The sequence below is a fragment of the Drosophila simulans genome, chromosome 2R (assembly GCF_016746395.2).
Source record: "Drosophila simulans strain w501 chromosome 2R, Prin_Dsim_3.1, whole genome shotgun sequence".
Classification (NCBI taxonomy): Eukaryota; Metazoa; Arthropoda; class Insecta; order Diptera; family Drosophilidae; genus Drosophila; species Drosophila simulans.
The window spans coordinates 14,897,740-14,915,419 of record NC_052521.2 but is presented as its reverse complement, the minus strand read 5'-3'; the positions used below and the strand labels follow the sequence as shown (position 1 = coordinate 14,915,419).

At 44.6% G+C, this 17,680-nt stretch overlaps 5 protein-coding genes across 7 annotated transcripts; 2 read left to right on the top strand and 3 right to left on the bottom strand.

Annotated features, from left to right (window-relative positions):
* The first annotated feature begins 1 nt into the window (after position 1).
* Positions 2 to 10,438, top strand: LOC6734965 (semaphorin-1A). 3 transcript variants are annotated; one of them, XM_016181684.3, is made up of 7 exons: positions 2 to 141; positions 4,510 to 5,011; positions 5,349 to 5,442; positions 6,691 to 7,373; positions 7,437 to 8,447; positions 8,510 to 8,702; positions 8,766 to 10,438. In XM_016181684.3, exons 2-7 carry the CDS (start codon positions 4,879 to 4,881, stop codon positions 8,962 to 8,964), a joined length of 2,313 nt encoding a protein of 770 aa, XP_016028264.1. In that variant the 5' UTR covers positions 2 to 141; positions 4,510 to 4,878; the 3' UTR covers positions 8,965 to 10,438. The 3 variants fall into 3 exon arrangements, with proteins under 3 accessions (XP_016028264.1, XP_039147759.1, XP_016028263.1); XM_039291825.2 differs by lacking the exon at positions 2 to 141 and adding an exon at positions 537 to 639; XM_016181683.3 differs by lacking the exon at positions 2 to 141 and adding an exon at positions 4,017 to 4,231.
* A 239-nt stretch (positions 10,439 to 10,677) lies between these two features.
* LOC6734964 (complement component 1 Q subcomponent-binding protein, mitochondrial) lies at positions 10,678 to 12,016 on the top strand. Its single transcript, XM_002081922.3, has 3 exons — positions 10,678 to 10,996; positions 11,117 to 11,461; positions 11,520 to 12,016. Exons 1-3 carry the CDS (start codon positions 10,792 to 10,794, stop codon positions 11,759 to 11,761), a joined length of 792 nt encoding a protein of 263 aa, XP_002081958.2. The 5' UTR covers positions 10,678 to 10,791; the 3' UTR covers positions 11,762 to 12,016.
* A 393-nt stretch (positions 12,017 to 12,409) lies between these two features.
* LOC6734963 (TP53-regulated inhibitor of apoptosis 1) lies at positions 12,410 to 13,276 on the bottom strand. Its single transcript, XM_002081921.4, has 2 exons — positions 12,919 to 13,276; positions 12,410 to 12,860 (listed from the first exon to the last, which is right to left on the bottom strand). Exons 1-2 carry the CDS (start codon positions 13,063 to 13,065, stop codon positions 12,741 to 12,743), a joined length of 267 nt encoding a protein of 88 aa, XP_002081957.1. The 5' UTR covers positions 13,066 to 13,276; the 3' UTR covers positions 12,410 to 12,740.
* Positions 13,246 to 13,880, bottom strand: LOC6734962 (TP53-regulated inhibitor of apoptosis 1). Its single transcript, XM_002081920.4, has 2 exons — positions 13,611 to 13,880; positions 13,246 to 13,556 (listed from the first exon to the last, which is right to left on the bottom strand). The coding sequence occupies exons 1-2, from the start codon at positions 13,755 to 13,757 to the stop codon at positions 13,437 to 13,439; spliced, it is 267 nt and encodes an 88-aa protein (XP_002081956.1). The 5' UTR covers positions 13,758 to 13,880; the 3' UTR covers positions 13,246 to 13,436.
* A 198-nt stretch (positions 13,881 to 14,078) lies between these two features.
* Positions 14,079 to 17,611, bottom strand: LOC6734959 (eukaryotic translation initiation factor 3 subunit C). Its single transcript, XM_016168347.3, has 3 exons — positions 17,453 to 17,611; positions 17,109 to 17,236; positions 14,079 to 17,046 (listed from the first exon to the last, which is right to left on the bottom strand). Exons 2-3 carry the CDS (start codon positions 17,199 to 17,201, stop codon positions 14,407 to 14,409), a joined length of 2,733 nt encoding a protein of 910 aa, XP_016028262.1. The 5' UTR covers positions 17,202 to 17,236; positions 17,453 to 17,611; the 3' UTR covers positions 14,079 to 14,406.
* Positions 17,612 to 17,680: the final 69 nt, after the last annotated feature.

The window sequence follows — 17,680 nt, the reverse complement described above, 5'->3', positions numbered from 1 at the left end:
ATATTTGTGTGGTATATTTTGGGAGGCCCGCTGCGGTCACTTTTAAAATGGCCGTCGATCAGTGAAGTTGTATACACTTTTTTCGTGTTCCGTGTTTTTCGCCTAATTTGATCGTTTATTTAAATGTTTTTATGAATTTTGGTGAGTTGAAAAGCTGATCGAATGCAGCCTCCTGGCAAAGGATTCGATCGAAAAGGATTTTGTGCAAACCTCGAGTGCCCGAAACAGTGTTTTCTATCCCCAAAGACAACCCCCGCATAGCGTCTCTCACCTCCAGGCAACAACAACACACCCAAAAGAGACGCACTGGAAGCATAAAAAGCAACAAACAGGTTTTCATTGTGTACAGACGTGTGTTGCTCTGCCCTCTCGCTCTCGCCCCCTTAATTTATGCGCATGCAGCAGCAGCAGCAGAAACAACAAAACCAACAACATGTATAAAGCAACATAAGAAACAAGTAATACAAGAAAATAAATCATTGAGTGTGAGTGTGTGTGCGTGCATGTTGGCTGTAAACAGCAGCCAAAGTGGTAAAGTAAAGTTGAGTCGAATCGAGTCAAAAAGAGAAGCGGATAATAAGTGGCAAAAGAAGCTGAAGCAAAAGAGTTAGCCAGCTTAGAAGTGACGCGTAGCTACAGGTGAATATATCGGACTTGTTTTTCATGCGCGAGACAGGCGGTGGTCGCTGTTCGCTGGTCGGTGGAACAGTAAAACGGGTTTATGGTTCTGATGTCCAAAAAGAAATAGAATCGAATCGATTAGCAGCCTAATCAATTTACCACTGAGCTGCAACGGTAAACGGCAAATGGAAGTTGCATTTACATACAGACGTATGCACAAGTTCCAGCCCGTGTTCCCAATTTCCAAAGTGCGTTTTCCCCCCCTCATTTCAAGTGGCCAAAACTGGAACGCGTCCCACTTAACCCCACTGCGGTGCAGACCGTCCAAATTGACCCCCGTAAACAACACCCACATTTGCGGCCTCTGTGTTTTGTGAATGAAAACTTAAAAAGGAAAAACTAAAAACTTGTCGCGCCATAATTACGCCTCTCCAAAAAATCAAACAAAAAAAAAATGGGCTGAATCATCTAAATATATAGTAAACTGGTTCGTCTGCATGATTCACCGAACATCGGAAGTCCGGTGATAAACCTATCCTACAGACCATGTCTGTTCCGTTTTTTTTTTTATTTGATAAGTGGAAAATAAGAAAAACAGAACAGAGCAATGAACCTCCGCCGATAGCGGTTTAACAAAAGAAAACAGACTCCACAATTGATAATTATTCATTAAAAAAAATATATACACACTACATGCAGGGTGTCATTACATCAGATCAGAGTCCAAGCTCCACCAAAGCTGGCAGCCAGTCGGGCTCCAAAAGGCAACATCCACTACACGCCACTCGAATCCACCTGTTGCCACTTCGTTCGGCTTAATGAAAACGCCCACGGACACAAACGGGTTGTACAGTGGGCATTCTTCGAGTAAGAAAAACAAATTAGAATCCTCAAGTGGGTTTCATACAAACAAAGGAAGTCTTATTACTACGCTTTCTTAAGAAATTCTTTCGTAAGGCGACATATCACTAGATATATTTAATGTATGTAATGCAATTTCAACTGCTCATTACCTAAACGGTGAAGCTTAAAGTCTTAAAATCAGTTCAACCCTGCTTGGGAAAACTGATTTGCTCGAAAAACTGCTTTCCCACGTCCTGCTAAGTGAATAAACCTATCAGAAAATGTAATTGGGATATCAAGACTCATACATTTAAGTAATTGAAATGTAGTTAAGATGGTCTTTAAGTAAATGATTATTAAACGTATAAGGAACTTTCATAAATCCCCGATCACTTTGTAATTGGACATTATCTTACAAAAGTGTTTTATTACGGGCTGTAATTCAACTCAGCGGGGCTTCACTGTCTCATATGATTTCGACCGTGGGCGGACGATTGTAAGCGGTGCATATCTAATAACTACACGCTGAAATCAATTTTGTATTAATCACGTCTGTAGCAAGGAACCCTGCCAGTTCTTAGATGTTTACTCTCGAAAAAAAACGTATCTCGATTTAACACGTTTTTGTCGGGCTTCCCACATGCAGGAAAAAACAAAAAAGATGAGGTAGAAAAAGGGAGCGGCAACAAGTGTCAAACGTGACATACTTTTCACCCTTATCTTGATGAGGCTGTTATCTCGCAACTCTTCGGAACCCATGCTTATCAGCGGGGCGGTGGTGGTCGGGCGTGCCACCCAACTTTCCCAAAAATAGTGGCACACATTCGTAACTTGATCTCGAATGTGAGCTCATTAATTTAGCGCCAGACGGTCAGTTTTTTGTGGAACTGGCATAATTGTATCTGTATTTTTATGGGCTGCCAGAAGCGGAACGGACTTCCTGGCATTGAACCCAAGTGTGTGGCTTTGTGAAATATGAGAACGCCACTAAAAAAAATGAATGAAAACTTACGAAAACGCCGGCTCCAAGTGTGGTCACCTCGATAAGCAAAATACCCTATGTAGCAATAATATATAAGGTCAAGAATAGATATATGTACGACTAAGACCTTTCTAACTACAGCACCAAGTTGCTGAGATCTAGGTGCCCCAGAAAAGGTGTTAATTAGCTGTCTTTATTCCTAGATGACTGATTATTTCTGTAAGTGGCTCCACTGGGCTACAACTAAAAGAAGAAGTACCTCCAAGTGGCGATCGGTACCATTCGCTGATTTCTCCGCTCACTGAGCCGCAAAACGGAGTGATAAATTGTGCCGCTGAAGAGGGTATTCAAATGTAATTTATATTATTTATTATGCACTTTTATGGCATTTCTCATACGTGGGTTCTTGAGGCCAACCCCCATCATTTGAGGGCATTAAAGCGGCCAAGAAGTTGGGCCGCAGGTCACTTGACCTGTGACTTAAAACTCTGGCGGCTGAGCCGTGAAAAAACCTTCGCTTAGGTAAATGAAAGACGAACACGATACGATGATACGATGCAGACCACCACCACGAATCAACCGAATTCATTGAGCGAAACACTACAACAACTACTTGTTGCCACCGACCTTCAATTGGCCAATAAAGCCATTTATCGGAGATCCCAGCCACACCGATCCGAATCGTCGGTAGGTAAAAGTTGTCCATGTGTAACCCACCGACTTTTTGGGTGCGTGAGAAACTATAACATTCGAGTGTGCGTCTTGAGAAAAGAAAAAACCGAAAACCAACTGAAAACCTGAAAACCCGCATGGAAATTACGTGTGTGTGTGAATGAGGAAAACACACCTATGTATCTGTTCGAATGTCCGGTGTTCGCCGCGGGGAAAAATATGGAAAAGTAGTCAGTTGTAGAGCGACAGCGGCACGTCCTGAAAATCGTAGTTCAGCGCTGATTAGGAGGGAAATTGGCGGAAAATACCGCACGTGATTCCCAACAAAGGCAGGAAAACCAGGCTGGCGGCATGAGTCATGCTCGGAAAACACGACATGTCGTCAGCCAGGACGCGGAATATTGGTTGGGATTGGGAATCATACAGTAAGGCTTCCCTCAATTTCAATTTTCGCCAAAATGGCGACGAATTTTTTGTACATTAAATAATAAAAAATATAAATAAAAAATAACGAGTTTAATCAGTAAGTTGAGTAAACTTAAAAATACTCATTATTCATAGGAAATAAATCATCCTAAACGCCCAAAAAAAAATTCTGTGTGATTAAAAACATTTTAGAACCCAAGTTTTGTAGGTTCCAAATTTAAGGAAGTCCAAGGCGCGAGAAGCAGAAGTTAAGTGTCCATGAAGATGGGAAGATAAACACTTTTCACCCTGGGTTTTTCCGACGCCCTTTAGAATGTGTTCTACATAGGGAGGATTGGCTGTAGCAGACATGGCAGAAGGAGAGGGATATCGCAGGAGGTGGAGCGAGAGGGACAGCAGCAAGTGCTGCTCAAACTGCTCGCCAGTGGCTCTCAAAGCGTGGGCGGTTGCCTTACGTTGTTTGCTTTTTCGCATTTCATGCTCATTTCGGTGTTCAGTGCTCATTGAGTCTAGCCCACGTTCGGTTCGCGGTCCGCTGCTCAAACTCATGATAGTCAAAAAATAAAACAACAAAACGAAAACAGCCGAAAACACAAAACACAAGTAAGCCGGAAAGAAACTGGCGAGAAGAAAGTGTGCAGAATTCACAAGTAGCCGTTATATAAGTGGATTTAATTATCTGATTCGGTAATAAAAGCAGATTCAAGACAAAGGGGAAACCCAAATGATAAACAAACAAATTAATGGCGGACATAAACAAAATTTTTATGCGTTTCAAATCAAACACGATTGCTGTCTACGTGCTCTTTGGCCAACTTACATGCTGCGCTTCGGTTTGATTAGTCAAAAGTTCACTGATTATTGCGCTCGCTCGATAAATGATATTGCACTCGTCGCGGCTCACTGAAAAAATTCTAATAATTTTCTAACACACCTTTTGCCATGGTTTTTTTTTTCAATTGCAGGTTTTGCGTTTTCCCTTTTGCCACCAGCAGCTAATTGCATTAAAATAAAACCAACAAGTTGTTCTGCTGGGCGTAAATCATTGGGTCGTTGTCGCTGACACTCGAATACTTATAGCCAGATGCTGAAGCAGCAGCAGCAGCAGCAGCGACAATAACACCAGTAATCAGCACAACTATCGGCGACAATGGCAGACATCGGACATCAGAATGCGAGGCGTCAGTGATTAAAAGCAGTCGGAGAGGCCAGCCAGCCATCCAACCAGCCAACCAGGCAGCCCCATTGGCACCACCAGCAAAAAGCAGCTGAATCATCAGAACTCGGAGGAGCAGTGGAGTACTAGTTTCGCGCATCTACTACAAGCCAGCAGAATGAGCTCCAAGAGCAGACCTTCATCGGCGGCGATGTTAATTAATGCGATACCCATGATACTGCTGATCACCTTATCCGGCCTGACGATCGTGGCAGGTTGGATGCCCGACGTGCGGCCTGATTTGCAAACAAGTATGTGGCAGTTGGAAGCCTCCTTCTCCAATCTAACTTTATAACTATTTGTTTATTTGTGTCACTTGTTTGGGTCTTTGCTTTCCGCTCTTGTTGCTGCTGGTTTATCAATGGCAAAAGCGAGGCTGTGTACGCTAAGCTCTGATTTTCCAAGCTGCTTATGCTTATCAGGCGGAATTTTCGCAATGCCAGCAGCAACAAGCACTAGCATTTCCTCTGAATCGAGTTAAACAGAAATTTAAGTGAAATTGTGCAAGAAAAAAACACGAGTAAAAGCACAAGTTATATAATCGCAGCAGTCAATAACATTTCATTTTGCTTCTTTCTCTCTTTGCAGAACAAGACAAAGTCCTAGCCCATTTCATAGGCAACTCGACGGACTATTTCAAGATTTTGGACCACAACGATGAGTTTGTTCTAGTTGGTGCCAAGTGAGTGGATTTCTTTTACATTCTTTTACGATCGCTTTGATTTCTGGCAAACAATAAAAAAGTTCCCGCTACCGAGCGAGCTACCTGTGCGCAAATAAACTTGGCACGAACACGTTTAAATATTTATAAAAACACAATTATACAGCGTTCGATTCGCGGAATAATTAGCTCGCCATTTGGCATTACTCTATACTCTACCGATTTATTGGATGCTTGGATTGGTATTCGTTTTTCATTAGTGGCAAGTGCAAATCTAGCATTTCTCATTCCCTTTCCGGGAAGTCGAAGTGATTTGGCATTGGCGAGATACAAAGGTCTGGAATAAATAACACTTGCTCAGCTTCATCCATATAATTATATTGCTCATGAGCAGAGTTAAGTCAGAAGGCATTTTTTTTTTATCACGTTCCAATGAAGTGTATACATTGATAAATTGAAAATTATTAAATGCATAGTTATTTCGATATTATACATTTTATAATTACACATAGACTTCATTTACATGAGAGCCACGCAAACTACCATTTGAGTGACTAATGGTCAGCTATCGGCGATCTGAAATGGACCGACAAATGCAAACCAGCTTTCGATCTATCATATTTTTCCTGCGCCCCAGACTTGCTGGTGCCATAAAGAACATAGCAACAAATTAGCAGCCACAATAATTAGCCACTTAAAACGCTGAATTATACAATTGTGTACAAGTTCTAATTATTTGCACACAGGCAACCTTGGGATATGATTGTCGGCGGGGCGTAAAAACAGATGCGGTCAAAATAATAGCAGTGTGGTCTTGAAAAAGCTCTAATGCAAAGTAAAGAAATAATAAAGAAAACCCTGGGCTGTCGCTAATGAAAAAACACGTTGTTTATTAATTGTAAAACTTGCTAACAAGTGTTTACCTTAATATGTTGATTACTAAAATAAAATGAAATGTCGAAAAGTCATTGCTCAAGGCGCAGGCTATATTTTCAAATGTATTTAAGCCAAAAGAAAGTAGAATCGTTAGTTTAAAATATTAAGTTATCAATAGTTCTTATTAAAAACTATAACTTTAACCGTCACTGTTCAGTCAAACATTTGTATGCTCCTGGCACGAAGCTCTCAACTCACGGGTTTTTTGTCGTTTATTTTTGGTCACCGTACTTGGCTGGCTTCCATTCCATTCCACATTCTGGGCAGGCACACGCCATCGGCGAATTAATTCCCGCATTTGCTAATTCAATTGTTCTCTATCTCGATTTGCAGGGACGTCATCTACAATGTAAGCCTAAATGGCCTGAAGGAGATTGCGCGTCTGGAGTGGCACAGCACGGATGCGGACCGGGAGCTGTGTGCCCTTAAGGGGAAGCACGAGTGGGATTGCCATAACTACCTTCGCGTCTATGCACTGCGTCCCAATGGCGAGGTGCTGCTCTGCGGCACCAATTCGTATAAGCCGCGCTGTCGTCACTACACGCCGGTGGAAGTGTCATCCGAGGAGGCCGGCTCTGCTGGTCACGCCCATGCCATGCGCTACGAAGTTAGCCGGGATGTGGAGGCCCAGGGCCTGTGCCCCTACAGCCCCGCCCACAACAGCACGTACGCCTTCGCCGACGGGCACTTGTACAGCGCCACCGTGGCGGACTTTTCGGGCGGAGATCCCCTCATCTACAGGGAAAACCTGCGTACCGAACAATATGATCTCAAGCAACTCAACCAGCCGGACTTTGTTGGCGCCATCGAGCGCAACGGTTACGTGCTGTTCTTCTTCCGCGAACTCTCAATGGAAGTCATGAACTTTGGCAAGGCCGTCTATTCGCGCGTCGCCAGGGTTTGCAAGAACGATAGAGGTGGTCCCTACAGCCACGGCAAGAGTTGGACTTCCTTCCTTAAGGCGCGACTCAACTGCTCGGTGCCCGGCGAGTTTCCGTTCTATTTTGATGAAATCCGTAAGTTTTAATATATATTCTTTGTAAAAACTATAATCTCAATTGTTGCAAACTCCATTACAGAGGCCATTAGTCCGATTGTGGAGAGCGGATCCAAGTCACTGATTTATGCTGTCTTCACCACCTCTGTGAATGCCATTCCCGGCTCGGCCGTATGCGCCTTTAACGTAGATGATATACTGGCCGCCTTCGATGGAGAGTTCAAGTCGCAGAAGGATTCACAGTCCCATTGGCTGCCAGTGGAGCGTGAGCAAGTGCCGAAACCACGTCCAGGACAGTGCGTAGAGGACTCTAGAACTCTGACCAGCATTGCGGTTAATTTCATTAAGAACCATCCGTTGATGGAGGAGGCTGTGCCGGCAGTGCACGGTCGTCCGCTACTGACCAAGGTGAATCTGCACCACCGACTTACTGCGATCGCAGTGCATCCGCAGGTAAAGTCCCTAAGTGGAGCTTACTACGATGTTATATACAGTGGCACCGACGACGGCAAGGTGACCAAGTTCATCAATATACTAAGCACTCACCCGAACTCAACTGTTGATCGCCTGAAGACAGTGGTTATATCAGAGATGCAGGTTCTTCCACTTGGAACGCCCATTAGGGAGTTGGTGATCTCCACGTCGAAGAACTCGTTGGTTGTGGTTAGCGATGGCAGCTTGGTTAGCGTGCCTCTGCACCACTGCTCTCACATTGTCGACTGTCTGGGCTGCCTAAGTCTCCAGGATCCCATTTGCGCCTGGGACTTACAGACACACGAATGCAAGAACCTGGCTACGAGTCAGCATAAGTTCGGAACAAAGACTTATCTGCAAAGCTTGAATAGCACCAAGAAAGCCGCTGCCTCGCAATGTCCCCACATTCCCCGAGATGCACCCGGTGCGGAGACAGTAAGCTTTGTTACCATGGCTCCACCACCAACAGAGGAGCAGAAACTCTTGTACTCCAATGTGGGCTCGTCGCAGGGCAATCAGCCAAGCTTGGATCAACAGCCAACTGGTGGCGATGACTTTGGTTTGAACAAGATCACCCTAACGTCCATGGATCCCGACGATATTATGCCCAATTTGAACGGTTAGTACTAACATTTATTTTTCTAGGAATATTGTGGTTTAATAAACGCATTTCCTCGACAGATCCCCAAAAATCTATGGCCAGTGTAGATGAAATCAAAAAGGCTTCAACGCCCAGCTTCATGCTACTTACAACTGTCGTTTTCTTCACCTTCCTCGTGGGTGGCATCGCCGGAATATGCTGTGTGAAGGCTAAGAGCCGCCTGATGGAGGCCCAAATGGATGAAAATCACCGCAATCATTTCGGCAAGCCAATGTAAGTTTTATCTTGGAAAATAAAATTCCACATTGGTCAATTCTAATTAAATGGTTTCAACAGGCAATTTAAACATCAAAATACTGGCAAAGATATCAACCTGTTAATGGGCTCCAATGCCTACACGACCACACAAAAAACACCTAATCTGGATTTAGAAAAGGATCGCAGTCATGAGTGCAAAAACTCCACGGAACATTTGGAAAAAGAGTTGCCTTGCAAAACGTCAACGCTGACGAAAGTGAAACGCACTTACATCTAGTGGGCTTGCAACGGCAGCCAACTGCAAAATTAGTCGAATTTCTATACTCTAAAACATATTTTCGTTGTTTATGTTGCTGTTAGTTATAGTAACCCCCCACCCGATCCGCGAATATTGTAAACGACAGTGTCGGATGCGTTTGAAACGCATCCGAAAGATAGGGAGCAGAAGCTGTTGCGTCTTTTTTACTTAGCTTGTATTGTAATTTAATTTGATGTAAAATTTGCGTAAGCTTAGTTTCTTTGGCAAAATTTAGTTAAATTTATTGACAACGTAGTGTGCGGGCTGCCACAGCCTGGAGCTAACCGAAGCATTCCGCATTCCCCTGACGTCGACCTTTGCTGTCCAAAATAGGAGTGCCGGCTCTTGGCTACGCAGCCCGATTGTGTCGCCCCTTATGTGTACCCTTAATGTATAATCTTTAAGTGCAAATATTAGAGCTGTACAAATTTAATCACATATCATGCATACCGAAATCGAACCCGAAGCGGACCAGCCCCAATTATTTCTCGAAATTCAATCGAATATTCAACAAGTATTTTGTTAGACTGAATGATTAATTTTTCTATATGAGTTTGTTTTGTGGCGAACTAACAGAATGCGACATAGACTTTAAAGCTCTATGCTTTGTGGCTAACAAAAGCGTAAAATTGTATCTAACATAAGCTCAATAAGGAATTGAACATAGAATGTAATTAAAAGTACGAACTAGGCTAAGGAACGAAGATAACTTCTATGAGGCTGTTTGATAAGAACTGACACCGCAGCCCCCACATCATCATGATGGAAATACGCACAAGAAAGCGAAAATAAATGAACACTGCAACAACAGCAAGCCTTATAAATAGTATAAAATCGTGTCGAATCTAGGCCTTAACGCTAAACTTGTAAGCTTTGCATGGAAATAATGAGCTTCGTTGGCAATGAACGCAAATCCGCATTTTAATAATTTTATGTTTAACTTCTAAGCTGTTGTCCGTCCCACTAAAGAAGTTGCATAAATACAATGTACAATGGCAATTTTATTTTTAAAACGTGTAAAATGCAATTTTCATCGTAATTAATATATTTTTATACGTATATGTACTCCTAATGTCTAAATCTTAACATAAGAAAGTCTTGAAAATTGAAAATCCCGAAAAAAGCTATATATAAAATATTTTTAAATCTTACAAAAAAAAAAACGTAATGTAATGATAAATTTCTCATATTGTGATAGATTTTATTGAAATTTTAGAAAGATGAAATGATATGCCTTTTGGTTGAAAAACAATGATATATATGACGAAAGAGTCTGATTGCAAGCATGATAATATTGCGTAGGAAAGGGTCTTCCGCTCGGAGGATCAAGAACCAGAGAAAACCCATCATGGTGTTTAGTTTTTATTACTGTGTATGTCTTGTAATGTGTATATTGTTGTATACATCCGATAAGCAATTCGTAAATCTAATAAAGTCGTCATTTTTTTCATAACTCGAAGTGGGCTTTTAATTGGTTAAAAAGTGATGTACAAAATCTTTATTTTGTGAATTGGTGTTAAGTTTGTATTTATGAAACATTGAATTTTTACAGCAAATGTGGTTTGTTTATATTTATTTAAATCAATAAGTTTCCCAATAAAGACGAATTTTATAATTTGAATAGTTTACGATAAAGCCTTTCGCGCCGAAAAATGATCGATAACTTCTGATATGGCTCTACAATACATCAGCCGCGTGATTTTCTGAATAAGATTTAACGGTCACACTAGGCATTACACTCTTGGCGTGTTGCACATTTCTCTGTTTAATTAAAGTAAAAAGCCCAATTCACTGTTATATAACAAAATGAACAGCCTGAGGACAGCGACCATGCGATTTGCCGCTCTGGCCAGCTCCAGTACTGGATCCCTGGGCAAGCGCGATTTCACCCGAAGCCTGTGGCACATGACCAAGAAGCCGGTAACAGCCGGAGGATCCGATCATGTAACCGTGTTGAATCTCCACAAACCCAGCATTAATTGCACGTGCGGCTGCAACGTGCACACCAAAAGTAAGTTAACTCACCAAATTCTTACATGGGTGGTCCATGCCGCCGGTTACATAACCTCAAACGTGGGGTGACGAAATGTTGACCAAAACACTGAAAATTAAACGCTTTGTTTATCCCCAGGTGAGAAGGAACTGGTGGAGTTCCTCACCGAGGAGATTGTGGCCGAGCGCAAGGTGCAAAAAGGCAAGACGGTGCCAAGCACCCTGGACGGATTCGCCGTAAAACTGACCGGCTCCGATGTGGAGCTCACCAAGCAGACGGACAAGGAAAAGGTGGTGGTCAGCTTCAATGTGAACCATACGGTGGACAGCGAGGAGGAGCCCGAAATTAACCCCAATGCTGACAAGCCGGATCTCGGTGAAATGAGGAGCAAGCCCCAGTTCGAGGTGGACATCATCAAGGGCAACTCTACACTGTCCTTTACCTGCAGCTTCCTTCAAGGCGAAGCTCAGGAGGGCGAGTACAGTGAGTACTTTGACAGAAATCCTTTTGATTCACTGATAACACCGCGCTTACCTTTCAGACGATGTCTTCTCCATTGATGAAATGGCCATCTTCGAGGGCGAGTGGAACGACAAGGTCTACGCCGTCGCAGGCGACGTGCTTGACGGTTACTTGTACGACTTGCTGATCAACTTGCTGGAGGAGAAGGGCATCAGTCAGGAGTTTGCGGAGAAACTGTCGGACCTAGCCACTGCCCATGAGCACACTTCCTACATTGGTCTTCTGGAAAAGCTATCCAAATTCACTGCCGGTGGCAAGTGAATGTTCGTCCCACCTAATCTTAAAGCATAAAGTTGTGTAGGTTTTTAAGTTTCTATTGTCTGCTGTCGCAGTTTCATCACTAAAAACAGTTTTTATTAGTTGTGTTTTTGGTTTAACTGTGACAGTGAAACTTAGTTTTTAAGCCAGAAAACATTTATACATGTTTCAGATAAAACTAGAAACGGTTGCCAATAATTTACCCACTTCGGCATCAGCTTCGCTTTGGTTTTTAACAAATACATCGTTAATTCCCTAGTTTTCGTTTTGGTTATTTTCGTTCTGTAGTTGCATCGATTTTTCGTAAAGATTTTCCTGTGGTTAGTTTCCTGATCATTTAGAACTGCCGTTAATATGGCATGCACGTAGTCACACGGCCGTGGTCCCGCCACCCTTCGTAGGGGACGCAGAAGACGAGAGCGAGGAGCACAAGGATTGGCAGCAGTTGCATCTTGATTATTTGCAAGTTAACTTTAGATTGTGCGGCTGAAGCTTTGGATGCTCCTTTTTATAGGTGAAATGGCCTCACCTTATCATTGAATCAGTGACTTTAGTGGGAAAGTACTCTGATCTGCTTGCTCCATTAATTTACGACCTATATGAATTGGGTTTCAATAAGCAAGATTATCAGCGTAAAGACCGAAAATGTCATACCGTCATTAAGATGGATTTAATATATTTCGTTGTACGACCAATAATGTGAACTGCGACCTCTCAAAGACGGATGTTGTCTGAATATAACAATTTTTATAGTTCGCTTTTTGAACTTAATTATAAAACATTCACTAAATAATTTACATAAGGTATAGCTCTACGGATACGAGTCATGGAACTAAACCAAAGCTGCTTCTGGTACGTGGTAGACCTAGGCTGTTCCTCCACTCTGGTGCCGGCGCTGTTTACCGGTGAGGTCATCGTGTCCCGAGTTCTGGCCCACTGTGGATTCAAGGCCGTTGCCAGGATGCTGGAGCTGCGTAACGGGTCAACTTTTGGTTTTGGGGTGCGTCTTTCCGCCAGAACTGCTCGCATTGTCGTACTCCGAGCCGGTGCAGTACTCAGATCCGACCTCCCGCAGCTCGATCTTTTGCTCCCTCATGGCGCGCTAAAGGTCAAAGGTTGGGTCAACCAGCTGGATGATGAAACTTGAAACTTGGTCTTACCTTGACGCACTCCTGATAGACCCGGAAAATCGGCGCGCAGCCCGAGTCATCTGTCTGGCCCTTAAGGAAGCCTTCCGAAAACCAGCTGTTGAAGCAGGCATCGTACTGCTTCTTCAGCTCATTGCAATCCTCGCCAATGCTGTTCATTTGTGGAGTGGAGCTCCTTGAGTTTCAGTTATAATTTCTCTATTGAATAATAAGCCGAAAAAATGTGAGAATGGTTTGTGCGAGGGTCATACTAAAGATAAGCTATCAGAGATGTGGGTTACAGCATATCGATATACGCTTCGTTGAAACTGAACGCGCTATCGAAATTTGAATTTTCAATTCTTTAAGAACATCTAATATATTTTAATAAAGGCACACTGCTTATAACGAAATCAGTACACTATGTTTCATGATGATACTATTAACAGTCAAAGTTCTACGAAATGATTCTCTTTACGTGTATTTTGTAGAGTGTGCAGCCAATGAACGCTGGCGAGGATTAGGTTGGCTTTATGGATCATCTTACGGGGTCAGCTTTTGCCCGCCTGTTGCTTCTTTGCACTAGAGTTTTTCGCATTATCCTCCTCTAGCCCGGTCTCGAAGATCGGGTCTATCTCCTGTAAATCGATCTTCTTCTCCTTAATGGCGCGCTGGGGATTACAGGTTGGTCAAACCATTCGAGGTTATTGAGCCGATTAGCTCACCTTGACGCATTCCTGATAAACCCGGAATATCGGAGCACACGCTGAGTCATCCGTTTGACCTTTTAGGAAGCGCTCCGAAAACCAGCTGTTGAAACAGGCATCGTACTGCTGCTTCAGTTCGTTACAATCCTCGCCAACGCTGCTCATTTGTTTACTAGGTATAATATTTTGGTTTTAATTTATAATGCCTATTAGAAAGAGTTCCGAAAAAATGTGACAAAGGTACGTGGAACGGTACTACTGAAGAAAAGGTTTCAGAGATGTGAGAAAAAAGAGCATATCGATATCCGAAGCTTGGCAAAAAACGAAGCTTGTCATCGAAATTCAAATATTATTCTTAATTTATAAAATGAATTTAAATCCAAAATGCATGTATAGCCGACTAAAATGATACTCTTGTTCATACATATAAATTTAATACGAGTTGTTGGTAAAAATTTGGTGACACCCCCTGATAAAAGTCGCTGATTTTCTGTCTCTTGTTTTTAAGGTTTTTTTTTCACTTTTGGGTTCATACAAAATGTAGTTATTGGTATTATCATTTAACGTAATGAGCGATTAAACAAATGTTCGTGTGACTTGGCTACAACAATATGCAATGGATACAACGGTTGATAAAAACAGACCTCCGACCCAGTCGAAAACCGAATCGGAGGCCTGAAAGCATGTTACCCAACGTGTTGTCCATGGCCATTCCATTTTAATAGTCGAAGTGCTAAAAATTTGATCTGTTTAAGTTTTGCTGATGTTTAAGCTAACGCTCGCTGGAGAGGATGGGCTCAGGTTGCGGCAACGTCTACTCCTCGTCGATGGTTTGGACTTGTTGCTGTTGCTGCTGCTGCCTATCTTGGTTGTTCTTGTGGTGCCCGCGCTGGTTACGGTTGCGGTTGTTGCGATCCCGCCGCTGGCCGAGCCAATTGCCGCCCTGGTTGTTCTGGTTGCGGTTGTAGCCACGGTCACCGCGATTACCCATGTTGCCGCGCTGGAAGAAGTTGCCCTGCTTCATGTCGAACACCTTTTCGTTGACGTCCACCAGATTTGTGACCTTGTCCACGAACTGCATGGCCAGGGCCTGCAGACGCGATGGCTCCGAACGATGCATACCCACTGTTTCGGATGGATCGTCCAGGCTGGCCATGAGCTCCTCGTTGATGATCATCTTACTGATGATGGAGTGCACTTTCGGCACGGGCAGCTCGTACATCTGCGCCAGCGAGGGAATGCTGATCGAGGTGTAGACGTTCGAGTAGGTGAACAGGTAAGTGCGCAGCGATTCCTCCTTGATGAACTTGGTCAACATTTCGCGCACGCGATCCGACTCGTAGAAGAGGTCCCACACTTTCGTGTTCATCTTCTTGTTGACGATGAAGTTGGCGCACGCTTGCCAGTTGCCGCAACGCATCGCCTTGGCAGCAGCCACGACGTGCTCACGCATCGACTCTGGTGGACCCACCAGTGATTGACGCTCCGAGGAACGCAACTGCTGGTAGAAGGTCTTACTGATCATGCGGCGGCGGGCGTCGAATTCATGGGCGGCAATGTAAGGAATTTCGAGCAGCATAGCGGACACCAGATAGACACATTCAAGCAACTCAAGGTTGATGTGCATATGGAATGGCATCTGGCGTTGCTTCTCGATTTTCTCCTGCTCGGCAGATCGCTCGTGCTGACGCTGAGGCAGCAGTCCTTGAGCGAGCAGCTCCTTGGGCTTGCCGGTGACCATCAAGTCCACCAGACAGTGATGCGCATCCTTGACGTTGCCCTGACGGAAGGCACACAGACCCAGATTGGCCATCATACGGTTGTACAGGATGCGGGTGGCGGGATCGGCGGCATCAATGTTGTCCTGCAGATGAGACATCAGCACCAAATCACGGGCCTGGAACCAGTTGTCGTGCATAGCATGATGGTAGATGTGCGCCAGGATGGCCCTCGTACGGATACGATCCGTATCGTCCTTAGCGTAGATGAATTTGCACAGCTTATCCATCACGTCTACGGAGGTGGAGGTAGTGGCTGGCAGCTCACCGCGCTTCTTCTTCAGCACCTCCGGATCGAACTTATAGTAGAGATGTTCGATCTTGCGCAGGTAGATACGACAGCGCTCGTTGTTGGTGCCAGAGCGCTCGAAATACTGCAGCACCAGTTCAATAGTCTTAACCACGTTCACCTCGTCCTTCAGCCGGGACACGTAGTCGTTGGAGTGTGGATCGCATTCCTTCAGCAGCTTAACAAACTCGTCATCCAGACGCTCCACGGCAGCCAGTGGGCATCCCCTCACATAAAACGGCGACGTAGCGTACTCCTCATGCTCCTCGGCCACGCTCTCGCTCATAATAATGTCGGCGTTGGCCAGCAAGAGCTTCATCATGCTCTGCATTACCTCTAGAAGCAGGGCCCAGTGCTCTAGCTTCATGGGCTCGGAAATCTTCTGGTTGTAATCGTAGATAGCCGAAATGATGTTGAAATGAATCTTTACGGAGACGGCGGTTCCCAGGTTGTGCTGATCGGAGATGTCCCTCAGCTCGAAGAGCAGATCGATCTGCAGACGGCGATCGGTGCGCTTCTTGCCGCGAGCCGACATAATTTCCAACAGCTTGGCCAGCACTAGGGGAACATCGATCTCTGCGTCCTTTTCGAACATCTTGGGCTTCTCTACCACATGACCCTTGACCACGGTCTCCCACTCGCCATCCTCATCGTCCTCGGCGCGCTTGCGGATCTTGGTCTTCTGCTCCTTACGCTTGTCCTTCCTCTTGTCGTCGTCCTTTTCCTCCTTTTCGGTAGTACGCTTCAGGAAACGCTCGCGCATGTTCTGGTACTGGTTCTCATCGTCAGAGGACTCGGTCTCCGATTCAGAGTCCGAGTCCCAATCAATGGAGTCATCGGAATCGTCGTCATCGGCGGGCGCTGCCTTTGCCGGCGCGGACTTCACAGCTTTCGGGGCCGCTTCTGTAGGCTTCACTCCGGCGTCGCTGTCATCGCCAGCATCGCCGCCGTCGCTCTCCAGGGCAACCACCTCATCCTCGGCCTCGCTCTCCTGGTCGGGTGCTTCACGGAAACGCGACAGATCGTCCTCGAAGTCCTTGATGTACTTGCGTACCTTCTGGCGCAAAGTGCCCAGCGACTTGGAGTTGTTCTTGGAAAGGTTTTTCCTGCCCTCGCGATCCTCCCACACCTCGTTGATAAAGTCTTCCAGCTCGGCCAGGCAGCGAATGTAAAATCGCGGCGTAATGCCGTTCTCCTCCTTTGAGATGACCGGCAGTGCCTTCTGGTAGGCTCGCGTCAGATCCTCGAAGCTGCTCAGGGTATTGGGAATATCCTTGATCTTCTTGTGGTTGCGAATGGTTTTGATGATGCTGGTGAGGTTCTCGTAACGCTTCTCCTTCGTGGAGCGAACCACGCGCTTGACCTCCTCTTCATCGTCGCTGAATTGCTGTTTGCCACGGAAAGGAATAGATTAGTAATGGATGAGACTCACATCTGGGCGGTACTTACGAAGGCGCTGGCTTTGTTGAAGTTGGTCGCTTGGATCTCCTCCTCGCTGGACTCGGACTCCGATTCGGACCCGTTGGCAAAGAAACGCGACATCTTCGTTGACTTTCTACGCGGCCGTTTGTCTGCGCCTGGAATCACAATTTATTAGTTTCGGGCCACATAAGATTTTGCTTTTGTTGAGGTTATGTTTGAGCGGCCAACATGGCGTTTTGCAAAAATGTATGCCAAATATTTCCGCTTGACATTTGGTTGTTTCATTCGAAGCCTTGGCAGAAATCGGTTCACTGCCTTGCCTTTTTAGTGTTTACTACCAGTTGGCGTTTGATATTTCACAATAAACTTACTATTTTACAGCAAAACTAAACGATGTCGAATGCACAAGACATCAAAAAGAGAGACTAGAGATGGGCGATGGTTGCATGTGTTTTCGTTGGCGATATATATTGTTCAAAGTCACGGGGCGGGGCGTTTGATATATGTATTTATATTAACTGTCATGTTGAGAAATGATAACTCTCCACTAATAATCGAAAAGGAGAGTGTTTAAAAATTTTTTAAATGTAACAAAACAT